We start from the raw sequence: 25,717 nt of genomic DNA, 5'->3' as shown, positions 1-25,717 counted from the left end.
GTCTGACATATCAGCAAGCCTCATTCCTTTCTGCATGTTTGCTCCGCTGTCTCGAAGGAGCACAAGCATCACTCGGTCTTTGGTGATTCCCCATTCTTTAAGCATGCCTAGAAACATTTCTCTACTGTATTCCCCAGTGTGGGATCCTTGCATCACTTTTGTATTTAAGACCAATTGCCTTTTTGTCCATCTGCTGTCAATGAAGTGGCATGTAAGATTAATTAGTGACTCTGTTTGTCCTCCTCCTGACCAGCAGTCAGTCGTGAATGAGAGTGAGTTGCCAGAATTCTCCGGGTTGCAGCATAGCCTTTACTTTCTCAACTACCTTTTGGTAAATCTTTCCCAGAATTTCGGTTAGATAATACTTCTCACTCTTCAGTGTGTACCTTGGCTCAAGTATGGACATCAACCGCTTAAATCCTGAGTCAGACACCATTGTAAATAGCTAGTTATCAGTGACCATCATCTCTGTGATTACTCGGTCCAGCAGTTGGGATCTTCTATCTGAATCTAGACTGTGACACCTGTTTTTTCTTCTGAAACATATCTGTTATTGTTGCCTGGGATTGTGGAGGAGGTATTTCAAAATCACATTGATATTCATTTTGTTTTTTCTGTGCTGCATGATCTAATTCAATATGATGAACTCTTAGATGGGGCCCAAAGATTTGACTTATTTTTTTGTTTTTTTTTTGCAGTTACTGATCCCATGCTTATATTGTTTGTGCATGTGTTGCACACTGCTGCTTTTCCTGGAGATGGTTGAGATGAGAAATAGTCCCAGACCACACTTTTACTTTTTCTGTCTTCATCCATCCCCATTGCAATTTGAAAGAGACAATAAGGTTAAAAAATGGCTAGCTGCTGGCACCCTGCCCTGCTGTGGGTGGCTTGCTGGCAACCTGTTGTGGGTCGGTGGCTGACCCCTGGCAGTGTGGGTGGCTTGGTGTCACCCTGTTGTGGGTGGCTGGCTTGCTGGAACACTGTGGTGGGTGGCTGGCTTGGTGTCACCCTGTTGTGGGTGGCTGGCTTGCTGGAACACTGTGGTGGGTGGCTGGCTTGCCCGAACCCTGTTGTGGGGTGGGTGGCTGGCTGCTGGCACCCTGTTGTGGGGTGGGTGGCTGGATGCTGGCCTGGCACCCTGTTGTGGGTCGATGGCTGGCACCCTGCTGTGCCTGGCTGGCTGGCACCCTGTGGTGGGTGGCTGAGGCAAGGGCCTGTGGGTGGCTGTCAACATGACCGGACTGCAGCTGCACACACTGTCTGAGGCATGGAAGGCGGTCTTAGAAGGCAGAGCAATGACGTCATGGGTGCACCACGCACAATATCGGTAACTTCCAGGGGCCGATTCTAATATATAGGGGAAAGTGCATATCGGCCCTCGATATATCGGCCTTGCCGATAATCGATCGATCCCTATTTGATAGTTCAGGTTTGCAAGGCGGCCACCTGGTCGTCCGGGCACACTTTCACAAAATCTTATAATGTGTATGTGTTGGCATATGCAGATGCTTCTTTTGGCCGCAAGGTTTTGCAGGCTGCTGTTGGAGAGGATTAGTCCTCTTTGAGGGTATTTTTTTTTTTTTGTCAAATAAGCTTCAGGTGTTCCTGATTGCCTATGTTTAGCCTTTGGGAAGTGTGTTTTTTCTTGCCATGTTCTTTCCACCCTTCATGTTGACACTGCTTTGGGACCTCCCAAGGGTCAAGAAGATCTGGAGCTGTGTCAGTCAGTGAACGAAAAAAAACCTGGAATTTTGTCTTACCGAAAAAGCCTTTTCTCTGATGTTCATTGATGGACACTGCACCTGCCCCTCTATTGAGTTGGGTTTTATGCTCTGCTGACACTGCTTGTTACAAAAGTTAAGACCTATAGCAGAAAGTGGAAGTATACCCCCTGGGACTGCCCTATAGGCGTAGTTAAACTTTTTTCCACCTAGTGTCCTACTCCTGTAGGGGGCAGCATAAACCCAAGGGTCAAAAAGATCTGGAGCTGTGTCCGTCAATGAACATCAGAGAAAAGGATTTTGAGGGAAGACAAAAATCAAGTTATTCCTGTAATGCTGGGAATGCTAACTGTCCCATTTGCTTGTGTCCTCAACCAAACTGTCAAACCATCAAATGGCTGGTGTCATAACTGATCACATGTGCAGCGCTATAGTTGCAGATCAAACAGAAGCAGCTTCCTTGGCTGTAAATGATAGGAGGGTTTAAATCCACTCTAAGGCTGTCAGCAGATCGGCCTCCACAAACTCGGCACTGCCTAAAAATGGGGAGCAACTGAGCATGTGCAGAGCAGGGTGAGACACTGCATTACTGAATTTTAAACAGTATGAGCACTTTTACATGCTATACCTGCAAAAGGGGCCAGCCTGAAGTGATCTAGCAGGACTTCATTTTCTGACTTAAGTTTCACTCTAACTTCTGAGATTGTGGAAGGAGTGCATATAGCCAGAGAATAAGTGATATTGTGTGGGGGTAAGTATTGTTAGAGTATATGAAGGTTCAGACAGATACAAGTATGGAAATGATAAACCCTTGTAATTTTTTTTCAAACCCACAAAGAGTGCCTCCAGTATCCTCTTCTGCGCATTGGTGAGGGGCATAAACTGGGCCACCAGCTTGTATGTCGATTACAGATTTTAATACACATTTGATAGATAGTACTGGGGTAAGTTTAGATAAATCAAATTGGGCACAATATGTGTGTATGTGCAGTATATAGTATATATATAGTGTTGTGTGCGTGTGTGTGTGTGTATATATATATATATATATATATATATATATATATATATATATATATATATATACACTGCTCAAAAAAATTATAGGAACACTTTGAAAACACGTCAGATCTCAATGGGGAAAAATATCATGCCGGATATCTATACTGATATGGACTGGGTAATGTGTTAGAAATGAAAGGATGCCACATCGTTTGATGGAAATGAAAATTCTCAACCCACAGAGAGCTGAATATAATAACACCCGAAGATCAAAGTGAAAAAATTATGCAGCAGTACTCAGTAGTTTGTGTGGCCCCCCATGTGCTTGTATGCATGCCTGACAACATCGAGGCATGCTGCTAATGAGACAACGAATGGCTTCCTTGGGTATTTCCACCCAGATCTGGACCAGGGAATCACTGAGCTCCTGAACAGACCTGGCGGCATCGAATGGACCAAAGCATTATGTCCCAGAGGTGTTCTATTGGATTTAGGTCAGGCGAGCGTGGGGGCCATTCAGAAGAATCAATTCCTTCATCCTCCAGGAACTGGCTGCATACTCTCGCCACGTGAGGCCGGGCATTGTCGTGCACCAGGAGGAACCAAGGACCCACTGCACCAGCATATGGTCTGACCATGGTTCCAAGGATTTCATCCTGATATCTAATGGCAGTCAGAGTGCTATTGTCTAGCCTGTAGAGGTCTGTGCGTCCCTCCATAGATATGCCTCCCCAAACCATCACTGACCCACCACCAAACCAGTAATTCTAAAATATGTTACAGGCAGCATAACATTCTCCAAGGCTTCTCCAGACCCTTTCATGTCTGTCACATGCGCTCAGGGTGAACCTGCTCTCATCTGTGAAAAGCACAGGGCACCAGTGGCAGACCTACCAATTATAGTGTTTAATGGCAAATGCTAATCGAGCTCCACAGTGCCAGGCAGTGAGCCCAGGGCCCACTAGATGATGTCTGACCCTCAGGCAACCCTCATGAAGTATGTTTCTGATTGTTTGTCCAGAGACATTCACACCAGTTGCCTGCTAGAGGTCATTTTGTAGGGCTCTGGCAGTGCTCATCCTGTTCCTTCTTGCACAAAGGAGCAGATATTGGTCCTGCTGATGGGTTTAGGACCTTCTATGGCCCTGTGCAGCTGTCCTAGAGTAACTGCCTGTCTCCTTGAATCTCCTCCATGCTCTTGAGACTGTGCTGGGAGACTCAGCAAACCTTCTGACAATGGCACATATTGATGTACCATCCTGGAGGAGTTGGGCTGCCTGTGCAACATCTATAGGGTGCAGGCATGCCCCAGGAGTGACACTGAACCTAGGTAAATTCAAAACTAGTGAAAAACAGTCAGAAAGATGAGTTGGGGAAAAAAATGTTAGTTGTCTCCACCTGTAAGGCCATTCCGGTTTTGGAGGTCGTCTTATTGTTGAGAGTAGGGGAAGAAGAGATTGGACTTTATAGGCACCAATATAAAATAGTATATTCTTTATTAGAAAATTTACAAAAACACATAAATGATAAACCACAAAAAAGGGGACATATAAAAAGAGCAACATGTCATATACGTCAATAATTGCAATACGGCGGCAGAGCCTCCAAAAAGTAGTGCAAATCATATAGCCTTATCAGGTATTGGTTATTATACAGTGTTCACAAGTGATACAAGGATGACCTGTGTTCATGAGGCGGCCCTGGAGAAGGGATAGCCGTCTCCAAAGGGTCGTCTGTACATAGTAGATGCAGATGTTAGGTTGAATCCCAGCTGCTCTACATGTTTCGCTTAACCTATTAAGCTTCTTCTGGAGCATATGGTAAAGACAAACATCTGCATAAGGACAAAGCAATGACAATGAGCATTCTTATGTAAAGACACAACGTTTACATTTTTAAAAAAAAAAAAAAAAACACAAAACGAGTTATTATACAGTCATGACTGAGTAGGTCTAATAATCAGTCAACACATGGTTGCATTTGAGGCTACATGCCATACCCTTGTCACAGCAGAGGACCAGGAGAAAGTAGAGAAAGAAAGTAAGAATAGGAGGGCGGGGTAACAGGAAGAAGAAGGGAGAAAGAAAAAAGGGGAGAAGTGAGCTGGGGAGGGAAAAAGAAAAAGCAATGAAAAAGGAGAGAAGGAAAAGTAGGAAAAAGAAAAAAGGGGGGGAGAGAAAGGAGCCTGAATGTTTAGGAGTGCTAGCCAGGCCCGGAGACATAGAGCCAGACGTAGGGACCAAGGCTTGGTATTGTGGTAGACTGGGGTATATCTAAAAGGATGAGCAAAACGACAACGATATACTAAACAGAGTACATACCTGAGAAAAATATTACAGGTGAAAGAACTTTATGATGAATCAGGCCATAAAGGCTAGAAAGAGTAATAACGAGGGGGATCGGTGCGCTGTAGTTGGAGCAAGGAGCCAAGTAGAATAGTCCAACCTATCATAGGATATAAAACTTCAAATAGCCTGAAATAAATGATGTAATAAGTATGATGAACAATAACTGAGAATGGGTAAAATTGGAAGGGAAACTAGGGTGAGGATAGTTGTCCAACACCTCACCTCCGTGCAACTAGATAAATATAGTTATAAAGGACCCCAAGTTAATACACGGATTAGTATCACATATATTGCCTGTTGGGAGTAGTGATGGTAGATAAAAAGAGAGAAATTCCGAGAGAATATGGCAACATGCATCAACAAGTTATAGATGAAGATTAAGGTGCCTAGGGTGAAGGTAGGCATCCCCACTATGGTGGGTGGCCACAAAACACCAAGCTGTGATAAAACAGAAAGTGGAAGAGTTAATGGGGCCAGTTGAGGTAATACTCACATAAGTACAGAGCAAGGTATTGGCTTGTTATCATGAAAGGTGTGGTCCCATGAAGAGGTGATGTGTGGCGGCTGAATGGGGAAAAAAGCCCCGGCCCACAGACCCAAAACACGGACCAATGAGGTAAGTAACCTCACATGCCTATAGACCTGTAAAGGTTGAGAGTAGTAAGCACAATAAACCACCATGTAGGAAAATAGATAGCCCAAAAGAAGCATGTAAACTTACCAAAGCATATTCAGGCTGTGGATGCTGCCACTACAGCGACCGTGTGTATATCCCCCCCGGATGGGGATACCGCCATGTTTTAGAGCGAATAGCGCGCTCTATTTAAAGACAGTGGTCCCGGGTGATGAGTCAAACGTGTGACGTCATCAACCCCGGCCGGTATTTCCCGCGCATGCGCGGGCCACAGGCGTCACCATGGTGACCCAGCAACACACTGGCCGCGTCATGACACGGGGAGGGAGCCCTTGTGGGTCAGCTGACCCACAACGCCTCCTCCTGTCCACGCCAGCGGGAACGCCGATTGGCAGTCAACCGTTGGGCGTGGTTACCCGGCCGTACGTCGGCTCCGAGCAGTCAGCGGGGATGGTGTGCACACCCCCACACGCTCGGCGCCTTCCTAAAGGGAAAAAGAGAAGGATGCTGGGGTAGGACAAAAAAGTAAAAAGAAAAGAAATATAACCTAATAGGAAGGCGGGGGAAAGGGTCTCCCTTTCCCCCGCCTTCCTATTAGGTTATATTTCTTTTCTTTTTACTTTTTTGTCCTACCCCAGCATCCTTCTCTTTTTCCCTTTAGGAAGGCGCCGAGCGTGTGGGGGTGTGCACACCATCCCCGCTGACTGCTCGGAGCCGACGTACGGCCGGGTAACCACGCCCAACGGTTGACTGCCAGTCGGCGTTCCCGCTGGCGTGGACAGGAGGAGGCGTTGTGGGTCAGCTGACCCACAAGGGCTCCCTCCCCGTGTCATGACGCGGCCAGTGTGTTGCTGGGTCACCATGGTGACGCCTGTGGCCCGCGCATGCGCGGGAAATACCGGCCGGGGTTGATGACGTCACACGTTTGACTCATCACCCGGGACCACTGTCTTTAAATAGAGCGCGCTATTCGCTCTAAAACATGGCGGTATCCCCATCCGGGGGGGATATACACACGGTCGCTGTAGTGGCAGCATCCACAGCCTGAATATGCTTTGGTAAGTTTACATGCTTCTTTTGGGCTATCTATTTTCCTACATGGTGGTTTATTGTGCTTACTACTCTCAACCTTTACAGGTCTATAGGCATGTGAGGTTACTTACCTCATTGGTCCGTGTTTTGGGTCTGTGGGCCGGGGCTTTTTTCCCCATTCGGCCGCCACACATCACCTCTTCATGGGACCACACCTTTCATGATAACAAGCCAATACCTTGCTCTGTACTTATGTGAGTATTACCTCAACTGGCCCCATTAACTCTTCCACTTTCTGTTTTATCACAGCTTGGTGTTTTGTGGCCACCCACCATAGTGGGGATGCCTACCTTCACCCTAGGCACCTTAATCTTCATCTATAACTTGTTGATGCATGTTGCCATATTCTCTCGGAATTTCTCTCTTTTTATCTACCATCACTACTCCCAACAGGCAATATATGTGATACTAATCCGTGTATTAACTTGGGGTCCTTTATAACTATATTTATCTAGTTGCACGGAGGTGAGGTGTTGGACAACTATCCTCACCCTAGTTTCCCTTCCAATTTTACCCATTCTCAGTTATTGTTCATCATACTTATTACATCATTTATTTCAGGCTATTTGAAGTTTTATATCCTATGATAGGTTGGACTATTCTACTTGGCTCCTTGCTCCAACTACAGCGCACCGATCCCCCTCGTTATTACTCTTTCTAGCCTTTATGGCCTGATTCATCATAAAGTTCTTTCACCTGTAATATTTTTCTCAGGTATGTACTCTGTTTAGTATATCGTTGTCGTTTTGCTCATCCTTTTAGATATACCCCAGTCTACCACAATACCAAGCCTTGGTCCCTACGTCTGGCTCTATGTCTCCGGGCCTGGCTAGCACTCCTAAACATTCAGGCTCCTTTCTCTCCCCCCCTTTTTTCTTTTTCCTACTTTTCCTTCTCTCCTTTTTCATTGCTTTTTCTTTTTCCCTCCCCAGCTCACTTCTCCCCTTTTTTCTTTCTCCCTTCTTCTTCCTGTTACCCCGCCCTCCTATTCTTACTTTCTTTCTCTACTTTCTCCTGGTCCTCTGCTGTGATAAGGGTATGGCATGTAGCCTCAAATGCAACCATGTGTTGACTGATTATTAGACCTACTCAGTCATGACTGTATAATAACTCGTTTTGTGTTTTTTTTTTTTTTTTTAAAAATGTAAACGTTGTGTCTTTACATAAGAATGCTCATTGTCATTGCTTTGTCCTTATGCAGATGTTTGTCTTTACCATATGCTCCAGAAGAAGCTTAATAGGTTAAGCGAAACATGTAGAGCAGCTGGGATTCAACCTAACATCTGCATCTACTATGTACAGACGACCCTTTGGAGACGGCTATCCCTTCTCCAGGGCCGCCTCATGAACACAGGTCATCCTTGTATCACTTGTGAACACTGTATAATAACCAATACCTGATAAGGCTATATGACTTGCACTACTTTTTGGAGGCTCTGCCGCCGTATTGCAATTATTGACGTATATGACATGTTGCTCTTTTTATATGTCCCCTTTTTTGTGGTTTATCATTTATGTGTTTTTGTAAATTTTCTAATAAAGAATATACTATTTTATATTGGTGCCTATAAAGTCCAATCTCTTCTTCCCCTACTCTCAACATTTTGTTAATTAGGATGTGGCACTTTTTAGTTACTTTCTTTTTGGTGTGCCTAGACATCCTGCGACCTAGGAGCGCACATATCTAATTATTCTGATTCTCGTCTTATTGTTGCCCGTCTATTGCTTCTATTATTTTTATTAACACCCAAGCAGCTGGAACTGATTAACAACCCCCTCTGCTACTTAACTGAACAGATCAATATCCCAGTTTAATCAACTAGATGCTATATTCTGATTAAAAAGTGTTCTTTTATTTTTTTGAGCAGTGTATTTTATATATATTTTCGGTTTCAGCACAAAAATATCCATTCGGTGCACCTCCTAATATTAAAATATATAGTGGCTATAAACACCCCTGAAAAAATGTCAGGTTTCTGTGATGTAAAAAAAACAAAGATAAATAATTTCAGAACTTTTTCAACCTTTAATGTGACCAATAAACTGTACAACTCAGTTGAACAACAACCTGAAATCTTTTAGGTGTAGGGAAGTAATACAAAAACACTAAAATAATATGGTTGCATACGTGTGCACACCCTTAAACTGACTTAACTCTCTTTGGGTATGAGTCTAGATGTTGTCTTGGCAATATTTGCCCACTCTTCTTTGCAAAAACACTCTGAATCTGTCAGATTGCAAGGGCATCTCCTGTGCACAGCCCTCTTTAGATCACCTCACAGATTTTCAATCGGATTCAGGTCTGGGTTCTGGCTAGGCCATTCCAAAACTTTAATCTTCTTCTGGCGAAGCCATTCCTTTGTTGATTTGGATATATGCTTTGGGTTGTTGTCATGCTGAAAGATGAAGTTCCTCTTCATGTTCAGCTTTCTAGCAGAAGCCTGAAGGTTTTGTGTCAATATTGACTGGTATTTGGAACTGTTCATAATTCCCTCCACTTTTGGTTATGTGCAGTGTTGTTTTTGCCCCAAACATATCTTTTTTGGAATTATGGCCAAAAAGGTCAGAATTGGTTTCATCAGACCATAACACATTTTCCCACATGCTTTTGGGAGATGTCAGATGTGTTTTTGCAAAATTTAGCCAGGCTTGGATGTTTTTCTTCGTAAGAAAAGGCTTTCCTCTTGCCACTCTACCCCATAGCCCAGACATATGAAGAATATGGAAAATTGTTGTCACATGTACAACACAGCCAGTACTTGCCAGATATTCCTGCAGCTCCTTGTGGTGTTGCTGTTGCTTTAGGCCTCCTGGCAGCCTCCCTTACCAGTTTTCTTTTCATCAATTTTGGAGGGACATCCAGTTCTTGGTAATGTCACTGTTGTGCCACATTTTCTCCACTTGATGATGACTGTCTTCACTGTGTTCTATAGTATATCTAATGCCTTCGAAATTATTTTGTACCTTTCTCCTTACTGATATCTTTTAACAATGAGATCCCTCTGATGCTTTGGAAAATCTCTGCGGACCATGGCTTTTGCTGTAGGATGTGACTTAGAAAATGTCAGGAAGGAGCTACTAGAACAGCTGAATTTTATTTGGGGTAATCGGAGGCACTTTAAATGATGGCAGGTGTGACTAACATGAGTTTGAATGTGATCTCTTTATTCCGAACATGGCTACATCCCCAGTTATAAGAGGGTGTTCACACTTATGCAACCACATTATTTTGGTTTTTAATTTCTACTTCCCCTCCCCCCTCCCCAATAAAAAAGAAAAAAATTCAGTTTGCTTTCCAATTGAGTTGTACAGATTATAGGTCACATTAAAGGGTGAAAATGTTCTGAAATTATTTATTTTACTCATTTTTTTTACATCCCTGAAATCTGACATATAATCAGGGATGTGTAGACTTTTTATATCCACTGTGTGTGTGTATGTATATATGTATGTATATATATATATATATATATATATATATATATATATATAGTGTATATATAGTGTTCGATAAGCTATATGCTGAATAATAGCGGTATCTTACTTCTTGTTCATATTTCAGATGTCCATTGTCCACCTCCTATAATCTCCTGATAAAGTAGACTGTTGGTCTATGATAAATACGTGTAGCAAGCTATTTTAATCAACCCTCGATAAGAGGATGATTGTATTGATCGGAATTGTTGTGATTCTTGGAAAAGTATATAGGATATAAGTAATGGGTCTGATGGGTACTATGAAGTTCTGTGATTGAAAAATTTAAACAGACTGTTATGAAAATATATACCTTATGTATGTCTATATGTTTAGGAATTTGTGTCATGATCATATATGCACTTAGAAAGACCAGGAAAATTGTTATTTTGCTGGCTTAATTGTATTCTCAGAGTAATATGATGGATTCGTGGGTACAGATGACTGCAATGTGTTTAAATGCAACTGACAAAATAAAGGAAACATAACATGCAGTTGTAGTTGATATAGTAATCCTAAGTCAAATGGTTTTTGGCCTTTTATGTCTTCTGAGTCATAGTGAGTCATAGTGTTTATTTCTGTACCAATACTGTATAAGGACAGTAATAAAAACAACCATAGGAAGAACAGTATTTACCATAGACTTCTTTTTGAAGCCCCCTTATGTAACCACTGTAGACAAATGAGTTGGTTCTACACTCGACCTTAAGATTTATAAATAATGAATTACTTCTTAACTCCCACTTCCATGTGAAAGGAACTGTGTTCAGTGCAGTTTGTCCGTTTCCTTTATTTTAATAGTTGCATGTAAATATTACAGTATTGATTCCCATAGTGGTATGGAAATCATGCCCTTCTCCTAGAAGTTTGAAGATGTGATTTATTAGTGTTTTCAATATCAGAGCAAGCCATGTCTGTTCAGTTCTAGACTAGCATAGTGCACTCTCGCTGCAGTGTCGACACACAGAGAAATGGCCTGGTGTTTATCTATGATATGGGGGGCAGTCAGTACAACAACTTTGAGCTGGAATTAAGCAAGAAGATCTTGAGCCTTCTGAGGGTGAGTGTAACCTCCTGTTCATCAATTTGTCCTGATAAAATCATCAACTCTAGGTCAGAGATTCTGTGTTTCCTTATTTCCAATATTTCCAAGGACACCTATGAAATAGAATGCATTTCTTACCTAGAAAAAAAATTAATTGTCATCTAAATGTTACCTACAAAAGAATGTTCTACTTGAGATATATCCTCAACTTAGAGTTGCCCACTGTAGTAAGGTCCCCTGTTTTTGGTACATTTTCATTGTCCCATTTTTTTTGTATGTCATAGTTAAATAATACATGGGCTGATTGTTGACCTCTTTTATAAAAATCCTAGATATTTCACTGTGATGCTAAAAGCCTTTTTGTCTATATTATATTGAAGAAAGATTGTGAGAATGACAGGTAATCAAGTAGCATTTCCAGAAGGAAAGTTTTGGAGGCCTCCATGTTACCTCATGACAAATCGTCCTTAACTTGCAACCTTAAACTGTGGGCTTTTGGTCCATGCTCCCCCAACTTTTTCTAATTTTGAAGTAAGAATATTGGCAGCTCTTCTCATATCTGCCTATTGTCCATTCTGCTTCCGTTTACAAGGCATTATATACACTGGCAATATGTGAAAGGAAGCTAATGTGCTTCCCAATTCACTCTGCAGAATGTTATTACATTTTCCCCACTCTTCCTGCAGTAGTAGGTCTAAGGAGTTTAGTAAACATCAAATCAGCCGGGCCTATTGCTGTAATCATCATTGCCCACATCCACATAATTGAATATTTTTGCTGCCTTGATGTGAGCATATCTCATGTTTTTATGTTAGGGAGCATTTCCAGCTCGTCTAAAGAAAGTCTTCATCGTTTCTCCTCCTGTCTGGTTCAGAGTACCATATTCAATCATCAGCTTGCTGCTTAAGGAAAAGTTAAGAGAGAGGGTAAGTTAATGGTATGTGTTGTGGGTGTACAAGATATTACATGCACAGTTTTCTTGTTTTGTTGACAGTTTTACGAGGCACATTTGGCTTTAGAACTCAAAACGGATACTATGTTTCTGAATAGACAATAGTGCCAAGATCTCTGTCCTGTAGTTTCCCAGTTCTAGAGCAGCCTTGTTCTTTTTTTTTTTTTTCCACCATAGTAAATACATAAAAAATGCAACAGGGAGAGGTCATGGCAGGTAGGTAGATTTGTGACTCCGATGCTAAGCGTTCACATCAACCTCTACAAACATTCTGAGAATCTGGTTGGCAACTAGCTATGATGATAATAGCTTTAACAATGATTTACATGAAAAATTAAATGTAATATATGTTACACAGTCATCAAAAACATGCTTTCTTTTATCTCAATAGGTACACATGGTGAGCATGACAGAACTTCTCCAGCACTTACCTCCACAGTGTCTTCCTGAGTCTCTAGGTGGACTGCTTCCCTGGGATCCTGGCTCCTGGAATTGCCTGCTGCTGCCCGGCCGTACAGGAAGACCAGATCCCCTGGATGAGGTGGTACTGGTACTTGGAGACGGACAGAGAGGAAGCGTACATAAACCGGTGCCAGGAAGCCTGACCTTGGCTCAGCTGAAGGAACGTGTTAGCACTTTAGGAAGGCATGGAGTGTACGAAGAATATGAAGAGATAAGAAATGAACAACCAGAGGGAACGTTCACAGTATCGCTGTAAGTTTGTGTTAAAGTACATGATGGGGAAAGGGAAACAGTTTGCCTTATGGAATGCAAGGAACAATATAAGGTATTATGTGTAGGAAAATGGGCAGGCGAAGGTATTCATGCAGGAAGTAGCCCGGCAAGGTCACAAAATGAGACTGTCATAAAACATTATATACATTTAAGAAAATTTTGACTGAAACTTGCCACATTTTCATTTATGTACTGCATTTTTGTGTCAGTGCAGTGAAACTGAATCCATTTGACATTGTTGCCTTGGTTTGCGGTCCAGAAGTCACAGAATGGCAGTCTTTGTGTGCACGCCGGTATTTTACTTTACATGTAATAGATGTCCTTGCTAAATAGAGAGAGAAAAATAATGGCAGCATCAGTAGCAATTAGACAAATTTCTATTATATCTCTGTGGAAAGAGGTAATACTAACTACAAATAATACCTGATGCATTATTTAACTGCACACCACATTTGTTTACATACATGTATGCACTGACTTTTTGTTATTATTTTTTAATATTAATAATAAAAAGCCCCGATCCTATTAAAACATTTCAAAACTTACAAATGATTAACTAGCACTACTTATAAATTTAAATAATGTAAACAATCTGGTGTGTCCTGATTTTTGCTTAAAGTGATTGCAAACCCCATTTAGGAAATTTGACCTAAGCACATATACACAATATTGTCAAAAGTATTGGGCTTTACACGCACATGAACTTTAAAGGCATCCCAGTCTTAGTCCGTAGGGTTTAATATTGAGTTAGCCCACCCTTTGCAGCTACACCAGCTTCAACTCTCCTGGGAGGTATGGGAATGTTTGATCATTCTTCCAGAAGCTCATTTGTGAGATCAGGCACTGATGGACGAGAAGGCCTGGCTTGCACTCTCCATTCATCCCAAAGGTGTTCATTTAGGTTTAGTTCAAGTTTGCATAATTTCAAGTCGGCATTTCAGTCCAACTTTGGGGGCGATTTCACAGATATCTGTGTGTTCCTGCACAAATGTCTATGGATTAGCCAAAAGTAATACAGAAAATACTTTTGGGGAGTCGCACCGATTTGAACTGTGCAATTTCCTTTGATTTGACATGCGATTTGATATGCCAAAGTGCATGTCAAATCGGACCAACGTGAACGTGGGCTCAGGGTTTGGGCTTTGCCCCATAGTTTTAGTAAAGGGAACTCTTAAAGTGGTTGTAAAGTCTTGTTTTTTTTTTTTTTTGTTTTTCTTTAAATAACAAACATACTTGCTCTATGCAGTAAGTTTTGCACAGAGCACCCCTGATCCTCCTCTAATCGGGTCCCTCGTTGCTGCTCCTTGCCCCTCCCTCCTGTCGAGTGCCCCCACAGCAAGCAGCTTGATATGGGGGCACCCGAGCCAAGCTGCAGCTTCGTGTGCCCCCTCTCTTTCCTGATTGGCTCACTGACTTTGGTTGACAGCCAGAGGAGCCAATGGCACCATTGTATGTCAGCCAATCAGGAGGGAGAGTCCCAGGATGGCCGAGGGACTCGTGGACATCGCTGGACAGAGAGGGGGCACAGGTAACTATTAGTGGTGCTAGGGGGGCTGTTACACACGGAAGGCTTTTTATCTTAATGCATAGAATGCATTAGGATAAAAAACCTTCCTGACTTTACAACTCCTTTTAGGTGTCAGTGTACTAAGAGATTTTGGACAATTTTGTGCTCCCAACCTTGTGGGAACAGTTTGGGATGGCCCCTTCCTGTTCCAACATGATTGCCCACCATTGCACAAAACAAGGTCCATAAAGACATGGATGAGCGAGTTTGGGGTGGAGGAACTTGAACCCTAAGGACTAAGACTGGGATTCTATTAAAGTTCATGTGCATGTAAAGGCAGGCGTCCTAATACTTCTGACAATATAGTGTATCTGTAGTGTTTACTTATCTCTCTCCAAAGCTCCAAAGTGTCATTCCTCTCTGGTGCTCCATTCCTCTGTTATTAGCATGAGTCACTTCTGACACGTTCTCCGACACATGAGATAACAGTAGCTGAAAATTTGTGTCGGAGAGGGAGCTTAGGAGGAGATTAGCAGGGAGCGTGTTTATTCAGACTACAGCTCTACATGTTCCTTCGTTCCTCTGTCTATGTGGAGGGGGGTGTGTCCCTTTCCTCCAATCAGCTCTCACTCAGTGTACTTCTAGTCTCCCCACCCACCCATATGTGCTGCTGAAAGAGGAAGAAAGATTTCTAACACGATCTGCACTTTCGAGAGAGTGTAGAAAGAGAAAGTCAGCAGGTATATACTGTACAAGTAAAACTAATGTAGCAGGATTTGTTTAATCTCTGTGTATCATCTGAGGCTATTCACTTCACTGGATAAATGTGAGGGTTTACAACCACTCTAAGGTGATTGTAGCCATATTGCACTTGCGACAGAAACAATTGAGTACTGTCCGTGATACTTTTTTTTATTTGCACTAACATACAATTTTTAGGGGTACGTCCCCTTATTTAGGGTCTTGGTTATCTTGAAGAAGGGGACATACCCAGAAAGCTTGTCCTGAAAAATTGTATGTTAGTGCAAACAAAAAAAGTATCACAGGCATTACTCTTGTTTTTGAAGGAATTATTAACATATTGTGTGTCAGGTAGGAATGAAAATACCCTGGTTTGCCTAATTATAACTTCATGATGAGCACTTGTAGGGAGATGTGCTTGATGGCCTAGTTAAGGTTTATCAGGCAGTCTGTTATGAATGATCAGCCAATCGATTACAGCATTGGACCCATTTGTTATTGTTCAAATATCAAGGATTCATAAAGCCTCTTGTATTCATTTTGCATTATATTTTTAACAAACCTTAGCCTCCAATTCACAAAGCTTTTTCACAATAAGTCTCTTTTAGCCATCTTTATTTCTCATATCCTATTTGGCTTTTTACTAACAACAAGTATTCTTATCCCAGTGTGTTAGCTTTGTTAATTAGGCCTCTTTTGTTATTTTAATGTATTTTGGGAATGGGAATGGCATTGGCTTTGCTGGGATAGATTTGCACCTTCAAGGCAGTTTTTGTGATCACCAGTTTCCATTGATTAAAGCATTAATCTATCTATCTATCTATCTATCTATCTATCTATCTATCTATCTATCTATCTATCTATCTATCTATCTATCTATCTATCTATCTATCTATCTATCTATCTATCTATCTATCTATCTATCTATCTATCTATCTATCTATCTATCTATCTAGTATTTTTTTAAGTTTGTAGCTAACTGCATACCCCTTATGTGACAGTTTTACTGTTTATATGGTATTGTATAACTTTGTATGTTAAAAATCTCTTGTTTTCCATATTAAGTGCACCTGTAAATCGAGATCGGAATCGGTATGGAGATGTGCCATGCCTGGACCAAACACGGGTCAAATTAAAACGAACGAACTGGCATGATGTAAATATACATATATCATCATTGAAAAAAGGCTTAGAATTACATGGTTGTATAAGGGTAATCATAGGTAAAAGAGTTGGCTGGGTACTTTTATAGTGGGCCTTATTCATACAGGCATACTACAGTGTACACCTGTACGAGGGCCATGTTTATCAGCACAGAGATGTACAGGCATTCGCTGCATTCCTGTGTGTGTAGTCCCATTCATGTCAATTGGGACAAGCTGCTGCTTTTAATTTGACGTTTGTGCGGGTGCACTGCCCCAAACATACACTGTCAGTGTTTGTGGTCGTGCATTCACACAGATGTCAAATTAGAAGAAGCGGCTGTGTCCGTGTAGCAACTGAATTACAGTTGATATTAATGAGACAAACTAGATTTGCCCTAGATTACATTCTTTCCAAAATCTTCTATATTCAGCAGATTGCAATGCATGTTGACTGCTATGTTATAATATTTTTTGTTCTTGTTTCTTAGAGAAAATAGGAACTGATAATTTTATTTGTTAGAAGCACTCCAGCAAGCTATGGTATTTTTTTCTGTCATAGTGTTTTAAAACAATGTACAGCAATAATACAGGTTCATCTCAAAAAATTAAAATGCCATCAAAAAGGTAATTTATTTAGTAATTAAATTCAGAAAGTGAAACTCATATATTTTGTAGATGAATTACACATGGGGTGATATATTTAATGTATTTCTTTCTTTTAATTTTGATGATTACGGCTTACAGCTAGTGAAAACTCAAAATTCAGTATCTCAGAAATTTAGAATATTGTGAAAAAATTCAATATTGTAGATATGTGGTGTTACACTCTAATCAGCTAATTAACTCAAAACACCTGTAAGGGCTCTTTCACATGGCCGCTCCGTTTTTTTAATTCCGCTGCGGCACTTTTTTTTTTTTTTTTTCACGGACACGGATGACACTTGTGTCATCCGCTCCGTATGTCCGCATATCATCCCATCCGTTTGCGGATTATATATGGACATAATGTATGTCTATGGGGATTGTTGATGTCAGCGGATGACACCGCTGACATCCGATTTTGCATCTGTTCCCGTTTTTTAAACGGAAGAAAAATAGGGTTCTGTTCCGTTCCAAAAAATGGAACAGAACTGAAAGGACGAAAATCGGATGTCAGCGGATGGTCATCCTCTGACATCCGCAATCCCATTGCCATGCATTATGTCCGTTTTTCATCCGCAAAAAAATGGGATGAAATACGGACATACAGAGCGCCCTGTGAAAGAACCCTAAAGGTTTCCGGAGCCTTTAAATTGTCTCTTGGTCTGGTTCAGTAGGTTACACAATCATGGGGAAGACTGCTGATTTGACAGTTGTTCAGAAGACATCAGAAGTCATTGACACCCTCCACAAGGAGGGCAATTCACATAAGGTCATTGCTAAAGAAGCTGGCTGTTCAAAGTGCTGCATTTAAACATATTAGGCCAAAGGCCATTAAAGATGTTGGGGGAAATTCACAAGGAGTGGACTACGGCTGGTGTCAGTGCTTCAAGAGCCACCACACACACACGGATGTATTCAGCACATGGGCTACAACTTTTGCATTCCTTGTGTCAAGCCACTCCTAAACAAGAGACAACGTCGGAAGTGTCTTACCTGGGCTTAGGAGAAAAAGGAGTGGACTGTTGCTCAGTGGCTCAAAGTCCTCTTTTTCAAATGAAAGTACATTTTGCATTTCATTTGGAAATCAAGGTCCCATAGTCTGGAGGAAGAGTGGAGAGGCAAAGAATCCAAGTTGCATGAGGTCCAGTGTGAAGTTTCCACAGTCAGTGATGATTTGGGGAGCCATGTCTTCTGCTGGTGTTGGTCCACTGTGTTTTATCAAGTCCAAAGTCAGGGCACCCCTCTACCAGGAAATTCTAGATAACTTCATGCTTCCCTCTGCTGATCAGCTTTATGGAGATTGTGATTTCATTTTCCAGCAGGACTTGGCACCTCTCCACACTTCCAAGAATACCAAAACCTGGTTTAATGATCATGGTATCACTGTGCTTGATTGGCTAGCAAACTTGCCTGACCTAAACACCTTAGAGAATCTGTGGGGTATTGTGAAGAGGAAGATGAGGGACACCAGACCCAACAATGTAGACTATCTGAAGTCCACTAGCAAAGCAACCTGGGCTATCCTAACACCTCACCAGTGCCACAGGCTGCTCGCCTCCATGCCACGCCACATTGATGCAGTAATTCCCGCAAAAGGAGCCCAGACCAAGTATTGAGTACATACTATACTGTACATACTTTTCAGCAAGCCAACATGTATCTTTTTTTTTTTATTGATCTTATGTAATATTCTATATTTCTGAGATACTGAATTTTGAGTTTTCACTAGCTCTAAGCCATCATCAAAATTTAAAAGAAAAAAATGCTTGAAATTTATCACTCTGTGTCTAATGAATCTATATAATGAGTTTCACTTTTTGAACTGAAATACTGAAATAACTTTTTGAGATGCACCTGTATTAAATACATTTTTAGCTTCCTGAAAGAGAGGCATTTTACCCCTCAGTTTGGCAGTGGTTAATGTCTTTACCATCCTATTGTTCTGCTAATGGACTTCCGAAAACTTCAGTGATAGGAAAACTGAAAAACATTTAGTACCCTGGGTAGTGTCCTATAGGTTGGTCACAGGGCAACAAGTGTCTTAGAGAGATATGTGCGAAGTGATATAATCACGCAACTAATATTGATAATAAGTGATAGCAACTATACCAGAGACTTGCTTCACAATAAAGCAGGGGTACAACGCTAAAGTGACTAGGTGCTATATAAAGTGCTATTATTAAATATAGTGGCACTGTGCTTAACACAGTGCCCACTAACCATAATATAGGTGAAAATTAGCAAAATTCAGTGCAACTCATACAAAGTGCATAAATAATAATTCAGCAGCTATACCAAAACTTTTTCACTAGAAAAGTGCTCAGATGTATATAATGTAGGGGTACAGCGCTTAAAAGTAGATACGTGAATACTAAGGTGCTAAATAAATTATAAAGTGAGAATGTGCTTAATGCAGTACAATTAATCACATAAAAATATCTGGCAATAACCAAAAGTGCATGAGTGACAAAGTGCAACAATATGGTGCATAAGACGTGCTCAAATACAGTCCCTGAATGTCCACAAGAGTACTCAATATATAAGGTGCTTGATAGATGTCTCCATCCACAGTGTGCTCATAAACACCACCACCAATAGCCACAAGATGGCCTCTCACCTTTAGATAATAAATAATGAAGCAATGTATCCTTGGTAGAGGTGGGTCCGATAGACTGGATGCCAATCACAGGACTGCTGGTAAAAGAAGATCAGCACAACCACATAGATTTTCTGGCATTTTCTTTTTCATACTAAGTGCTCTCTGTAAATATACTCTTTATTGAACGTATTAAAAATGTGACTCACATGTTGTAGCACAATTGGAGCCTGTGTGGGCTGTGCAGGCAAAGTATATGTATATGAGGAGCCGTGCTGGCGGGTCGCCGCTCGTCCATCAGTCTCCGCCCCTATATGCGTTGCGTCATACGCTTGCACGTCACGACCACCCCTACTGACGAAGTCGTGACGCGCAAGCGTATGACGCTACGCATATGGGGGCAGACACTCTGACGGACGAGCGGCGATCCGACAGCACAGCTCCTCATATACATATACTTTGCCTGCACAGCCCGCACAGGCTCCAATTGTGCTACAACATGTGAGTCACGTTTTTAATACGTTCAATAAATGGTATATTTACAGAGAGCACTTCGATTTTCTGGCATTTTTTTTTTCATGCTATGTGGTTGTGCTGAGCTTCTTATACCAGCAGTCCTGTGATTGGCATCCAGTCTATCGGACCCACCTCTACCAAGGATACATTGCTTCATTATTTATTATCTAAGGTTAGAGGCCATCTTGTAGCTATTGGTGGTGGTGTTTATGAGCACACTGTGGATGGAGACATCTATCAAGCACCTTATATATTGAGTACACTTGTGGACATTCATGGACTGTATTTGAGCATGTCTCATGCACCTTATTGTTGCACTTTGTCACTCATGCACTTTTGGTTATTGCCAGATATTTTTATGCGATTAATTGTACTGCAATAAGCACATTGTCACTTTATAATTTATTTAGCACCTTAGTATTCACGTATCTACTTTTAAGCGCTGTACCCCTACATTATATACGTCTTGAAGAGATAGGACATCATCTTATGATATATTAAGATCACTGCTAAGTAATATCTACCAAAACTCAAAGGTAATACATTCCACTTTGGGAAGTTATTTAGGAGGGAAAAGCAAGGGTAATAGTTCACTTAAAGTGCATCTGTGCCCAAACTATGGACATTAAACCATTTCCATATCCCTGACGAGCTATAAAAAAAACCTTTTAAACAGTCTACCCATGACCTCTCTAGCTGTGTTTATTGTACAATCATTAACTTTTAAAGTTTAGAGTTGGTTTCTACCACCTCATTGACATGAGTGTACTATAGTGTACACTCATGCGAGGGCCATGTTTGCACATGCAGGGATGCACAGGTGTTCCATGCATCCCTGTGCAGGCAGTCTCATTCATGTCAATTAGGACAAAGCAGCTGTATGGACAAAGCCACTGATCCCAATTAGACAGCTATGGGAGTGCACAGCTCCAAATGCAGATAGTGTGCGTTCAAGGCCATGCACCTGCAGAAATTAACCTATAAGCTAAATTATTATTTTTTTGTATGTTTTTTAAAAACTATTTGCAAAGTAAGCTATATCCTTCTCTTCTAGCGGTCAGACTATATAAATGCAAGTTTTATGGATGGCTATCTACAGAAGAATGCATACATTGGGACCCAAGGTAACAGGGGCATGTGTATGTCAGTATACGTAGATGTTCTGCAGCATGTCTTAAATTACAAATAGACAGCCTGTACATAAGTGTTGCGACAAAATAATAATGATGAACAAATTCCCTACTTATAATTCAGACATTTTTAATGTGTGATGGTGGTAATAGGAGATACTTTGTTTTTCAGTGTGGGTGATATAGACATAGGCGTTATAGGTCTTGGATTTGTTGACTCTGGCAATGTTGTGTAATGTGGTATTATTATGTCATCACCATAGTATTTTGCCTTATTATGTTGATGACAGAAGTGCAGGAGTTGTATTATGTGATGATGGTGACAGAAGTACAGGGTTGAAATATGTGACAGTAACAGGAGGAAGCTAGTGGGCAATATTGATATTTGGCTCAGTATGGTTTAGGTGTGTGACTAAAAGTATCTTTTAGTATTGGTGAAAATGTGGAAGGGTTAGACCCTGTCAGGTGTTTATTGCTGTCTCTTTCCTTACTAGGACACATTCACTCTTGCTATTGGTCCTGGTAACCATTATCTCAAGTAAGGAATGTAACGAGAAAATCAAATATTTTCCATTGTCACGGGTACAGGAGGTGAGGGCAGATTTTACAGTGGACACACTTGTTTTTAGGATTAATCTCCCCTTTTTTCTACTATGTCCCTGAGACAGGAAGTAAAGGGAAGTCCCCCTGACGGGGGACACAGCAATACAGAAAGGGCTCTTAACTATTCCCTGTTCTATCAAAAAGTTTGAAAACATTTTTTGCCCTTAGTCACTAGCGGGCATCCATATTGAGAGAGGGAGGTCTGTTTTTAGTGAGCTTTCCCTTTCTCTGCTCCCTTCAAGCCATAGTAGGCTGATATAGGAGGGAGGAGAGGAAATAATCCTCCTTCCAGCAGCAATCATGCCTTCACTCCTGTCAATCAGCAGGCAGCTGGAGAACAAAATGTCAGCAAGTTTTGAGGGTTGGCACAGCTTCCCCTCACATGAAAACACTGTGGTCAGGGCAGCTGCCCATTATGGGCATTGCTGCTTTCTTTATATATGCAGGGTGATTGGTCTTGTATCCACCCACCGCCTGGAGGTAAGCCTTAACAAAACAACTGCAAGTCATTTAATACCTTGGTGAGTCAAAATTCCAAATAGGAACAACGGTCAATTTTCGGGGGTACCAGGATTATTATAAATAGCATTTGCTCTATTTAGGGTAATCCTTGGACAATAAACTCTAGAACTTTAACCCAATTAAAAAAAAAAAAATTCTAATTATGCTATGTATTCTGTTTTTTTTCCCAGGACCTATGGAAAACACATTCCAGGATTTCTGGCAAATGGTTTGGGAGCAAAATGTTTTAGTTATAGTTATGACAACTCGGTGAGTTTGTTTCGGCATTATCCAAAAAAAGAAGCTGTTTATGCACATTTGTATTCATACAAGTACTTTTATATTTCCTTTTCCTAAACAGAGTTGAAGAGGGTGGCCATAGAAAGTGTGGTCAGTACTGGCCTCTTTCGCCTGGATCTGAAGCTTCATACGGTGCTGTGACTGTCACAAACAAAGCTATGGACAACCACCAGCACTACAGAAAGGCCACTCTAGAGCTCAGAATCCACCAGGTAACCTAACCTCATCAGGTCCTGTCCATTTTCTGCATCAAATTACTTATTCTGTAGAAATCCCATTCATTATTGCGGGAGTAGTTTACAACTTTATTTCCCTGCAGTTAGTGCATTAGGCAGGCACACTGAAATAAACAGGAGATGTACAAAAATGTTTATCATGCAGTTTTGTTAATTATACTTGTATCTGTGCCATAGCAAATTTGTATTCTGCTGGTCTGCCTCACTTTTCATAATAATGATCAAAAAAATTCACACTTAACACACATGTAGTAATGCTAAATAAACAAATTGTGCATTACTGCATTTGCATAAGAGTGAAAGTGCCCTCATTCTTTTTGCTGCAGCTACTGGTTTATTTTGCTCAGCCACATAAAGATCTAAAATAGTGCCTGCTTTGTATTATACTGCAAATGGCAAGTACTTCAAACTTGTATTTTAAAGTGGACGTAATCTCAAAAAGTAAAGATTTGCTATATTATAGTGAACATCTAGAAATGGTAAATCTGAAACTCCAGTTATGATCTGTATAGCATACTTGCATAGGTCCAGCTTAGCACAATGCAAGTATGCATATCTCATACCAGAGCGCTACTGCAATGATAACCACAATCTTCTGAGTTCTGTGCAGAGTGCCTTTCCTGCTGCACACTGACCATACTGAGTCGTTTTCTTGGCAGTGACACCTTCACAAATCAATCACCTTTTTTTAATGTATACAAGGTATTCTCTGATTGAAGCTCCTCTTTAAGCATCTGTTGGTAATAATGGCCTTTTTTTACTTTTCCTAAGTGGACCTTTATTATGCCGATCAATTTTTAAATCGGAAATACTTACCTTTGGCTCTTTAGTCAAGAGCGATTCACTATGCAACTTTCCCAGTATCGTATTGCCTTTCTACCAAAGTCTCTTCAGTTTGCCAGTATCTTCCTCCATGTATGCAGGTCTCCAATTCTATTCACTTCATTGAAGGGCCTGTGAAATTGATGATGAGCTTAACCACTTTACCACCAGAGGATTTTGCTGTCTGCAGGCCACTTTTTGCGATTCGGCACTGTGCGGCTTTAACTGACAATTGCGCGGTCGTGCGACGCCGTACCCAAATGAAATTTACGTCCTTTTTTTCCCACAAACAGAGCTTTCTTTTGGTGGTATTTGGCCAATTTGTTTTCTGCTACCTATGTTTGGTAAAAAAAATCACAATAAGCGTATTTTGATTGGTTTGCGCAAAAGTTATTGCGTTTACTAACTAAGGGAAAGATTTCTGTCATTTTTTTTTTTTTTTTTTTTTAACGAGTAATGGTGGCGATCTGCGATTTTTTTTTTTGCGGGACTGCGACATTGCGGCGGACAGATCGGACCCTTGTCTGACATTTTTGACACTTTTGGGGGTACCAGTGACATTACTACCGTAATCAGTGCTATAAATATGCACTGTTACTGTAAAAATTACACTGGCAGGGAAGGGGTTAATTTTTTTGGAGAGGGAGGGGTTAATGTATGCCTGGTGCTTACTGACGTGTGTGGGGGGAGGTGACTGAGTGACACAGGGACAGATCGCATGTTCAGCTGTGCTGAACCCTGCAATCTGTCACTTAGGAGATCCGCCCGCTTTGTTTACACAAGCGGGCGAATCTCCAGACTCGATTCCCCGACGATCGGAGAAGAGCGGCGGCGATCGCCACCGCTCCTCCCCTGGCCGACTCGCACTGTGACTGAAAACAGCGGGAGCGAGCCTCCGGCGGCGCGCGAGCGCCGCCCACAAGGGGAGGAGTCCAGCGACGTAGGTCTACGTCGCTGGACGGAATCGAGCCACTTTGCCGCAGTACAGTCCCAGTGACTAGTCGGCAAGTGGTTAAGCAGGCTTTCCATTAGTGTGTTGATGTTCAGGCATTGCAGAGGAGAATCCTTAGCTATTTAGGAAGAAAGACTATTTAGAGGGGAACATTACAGGTAAGTATATCTTGTTTAGAAAAATAAGGGCATATTGAGGTAGGCAATATGGAAAGAATGTGCTATGAGTTGTAGTGTGCGCTGCATCTTACACATAAGAATCAGTAAAAGTACCTTTAATGTAGCTTGTTGTGCTGGTTTATGACATTTGGCACATTCAGTTTATCTTTGTTTATCAACAGTTTTTTTTTTCTTTTTAACCTTTTTATTGTTCAATAAGTGATTCATTATTTAGTTATTGTGATAAGATTGGGTTATGCTGCCACCCTCCAGAGAATTTATACACTGGCAAACAAAAAAGCCATTGCCAGCCAAGTGTAACCTCTCCAGCAAGCCTCATTTTTTTTCAGAAGCTTGGCAAAACTTCTGGTGTGACCCAGTCTCTGAGGATTCTGAGTGTGCCATTGAGTGGAGTCTGGAGATTCCAAACGATATGGTAACATTAAATTAAATGCTGCCATCACTTCCCTATTCCATCTGTTTCCGCAAAAAGGGTGAACATGAGAAATTATATTCTGCACATACACTCCCCACTCTATTCCTGCCTTTTTTCCTTTAGCGTGGGGTACTTTCTCGCCGCTATTGCTAATATCTGCAAGCGACATGCAATTCTGACCATAAACCTCTTCTGCTTACTCATTTGGTTATGAGAAAACCAAGGTTTTTACCTGGTGGTTTCTGATAGTTGTTCTTGTTAACACACAGAACAACATGTCGGATCAGTCCCGACTGATCGAAAGCAGTCCCACAGTGTCCCTTCTAGGAGCCATGACACCTACAGCCTAAATTGTTGTCCCTTGCTTGAGTCATCCTACTGCTCGTAGTCCCTCATGGCTTCGTCAGGGTGCCCCCTCTTCTGTTT

General features: G+C 41.4%; 1 protein-coding gene across 1 annotated transcript in view; it reads left to right on the top strand.

Moving 5' to 3' along the window:
- Nucleotides 1-25,717, top strand: part of LOC309552550 (tyrosine-protein phosphatase non-receptor type 9-like) — a gene marked incomplete at its 3' end in the record, with an annotated part of 136,324 nt that overhangs the window by 86,752 nt on the left and 23,855 nt on the right. The window contains exons 14-20 of the mRNA XM_082253505.1: nt 11,229-11,334; nt 12,135-12,245; nt 12,663-12,985; nt 16,320-16,410; nt 21,208-21,277; nt 22,579-22,657; nt 22,749-22,899. Coding sequence (XP_082109631.1) covers nt 11,229-11,334; nt 12,135-12,245; nt 12,663-12,985; nt 16,320-16,410; nt 21,208-21,277; nt 22,579-22,657; nt 22,749-22,899 — 931 coding nt within the window. The remainder of the gene's footprint in view (nt 1-11,228; nt 11,335-12,134; nt 12,246-12,662; nt 12,986-16,319; nt 16,411-21,207; nt 21,278-22,578; nt 22,658-22,748; nt 22,900-25,717) is intronic.

The sequence above is a fragment of the Pelophylax lessonae genome, assembly GCF_965119305.1.
Source record: "Pelophylax lessonae genome assembly, chromosome: 4".
Lineage (NCBI taxonomy): Eukaryota > Metazoa > Chordata > Amphibia > Anura > Ranidae > Pelophylax > Pelophylax lessonae.
This window is presented reverse-complemented; position numbering and strand designations above follow the sequence as displayed.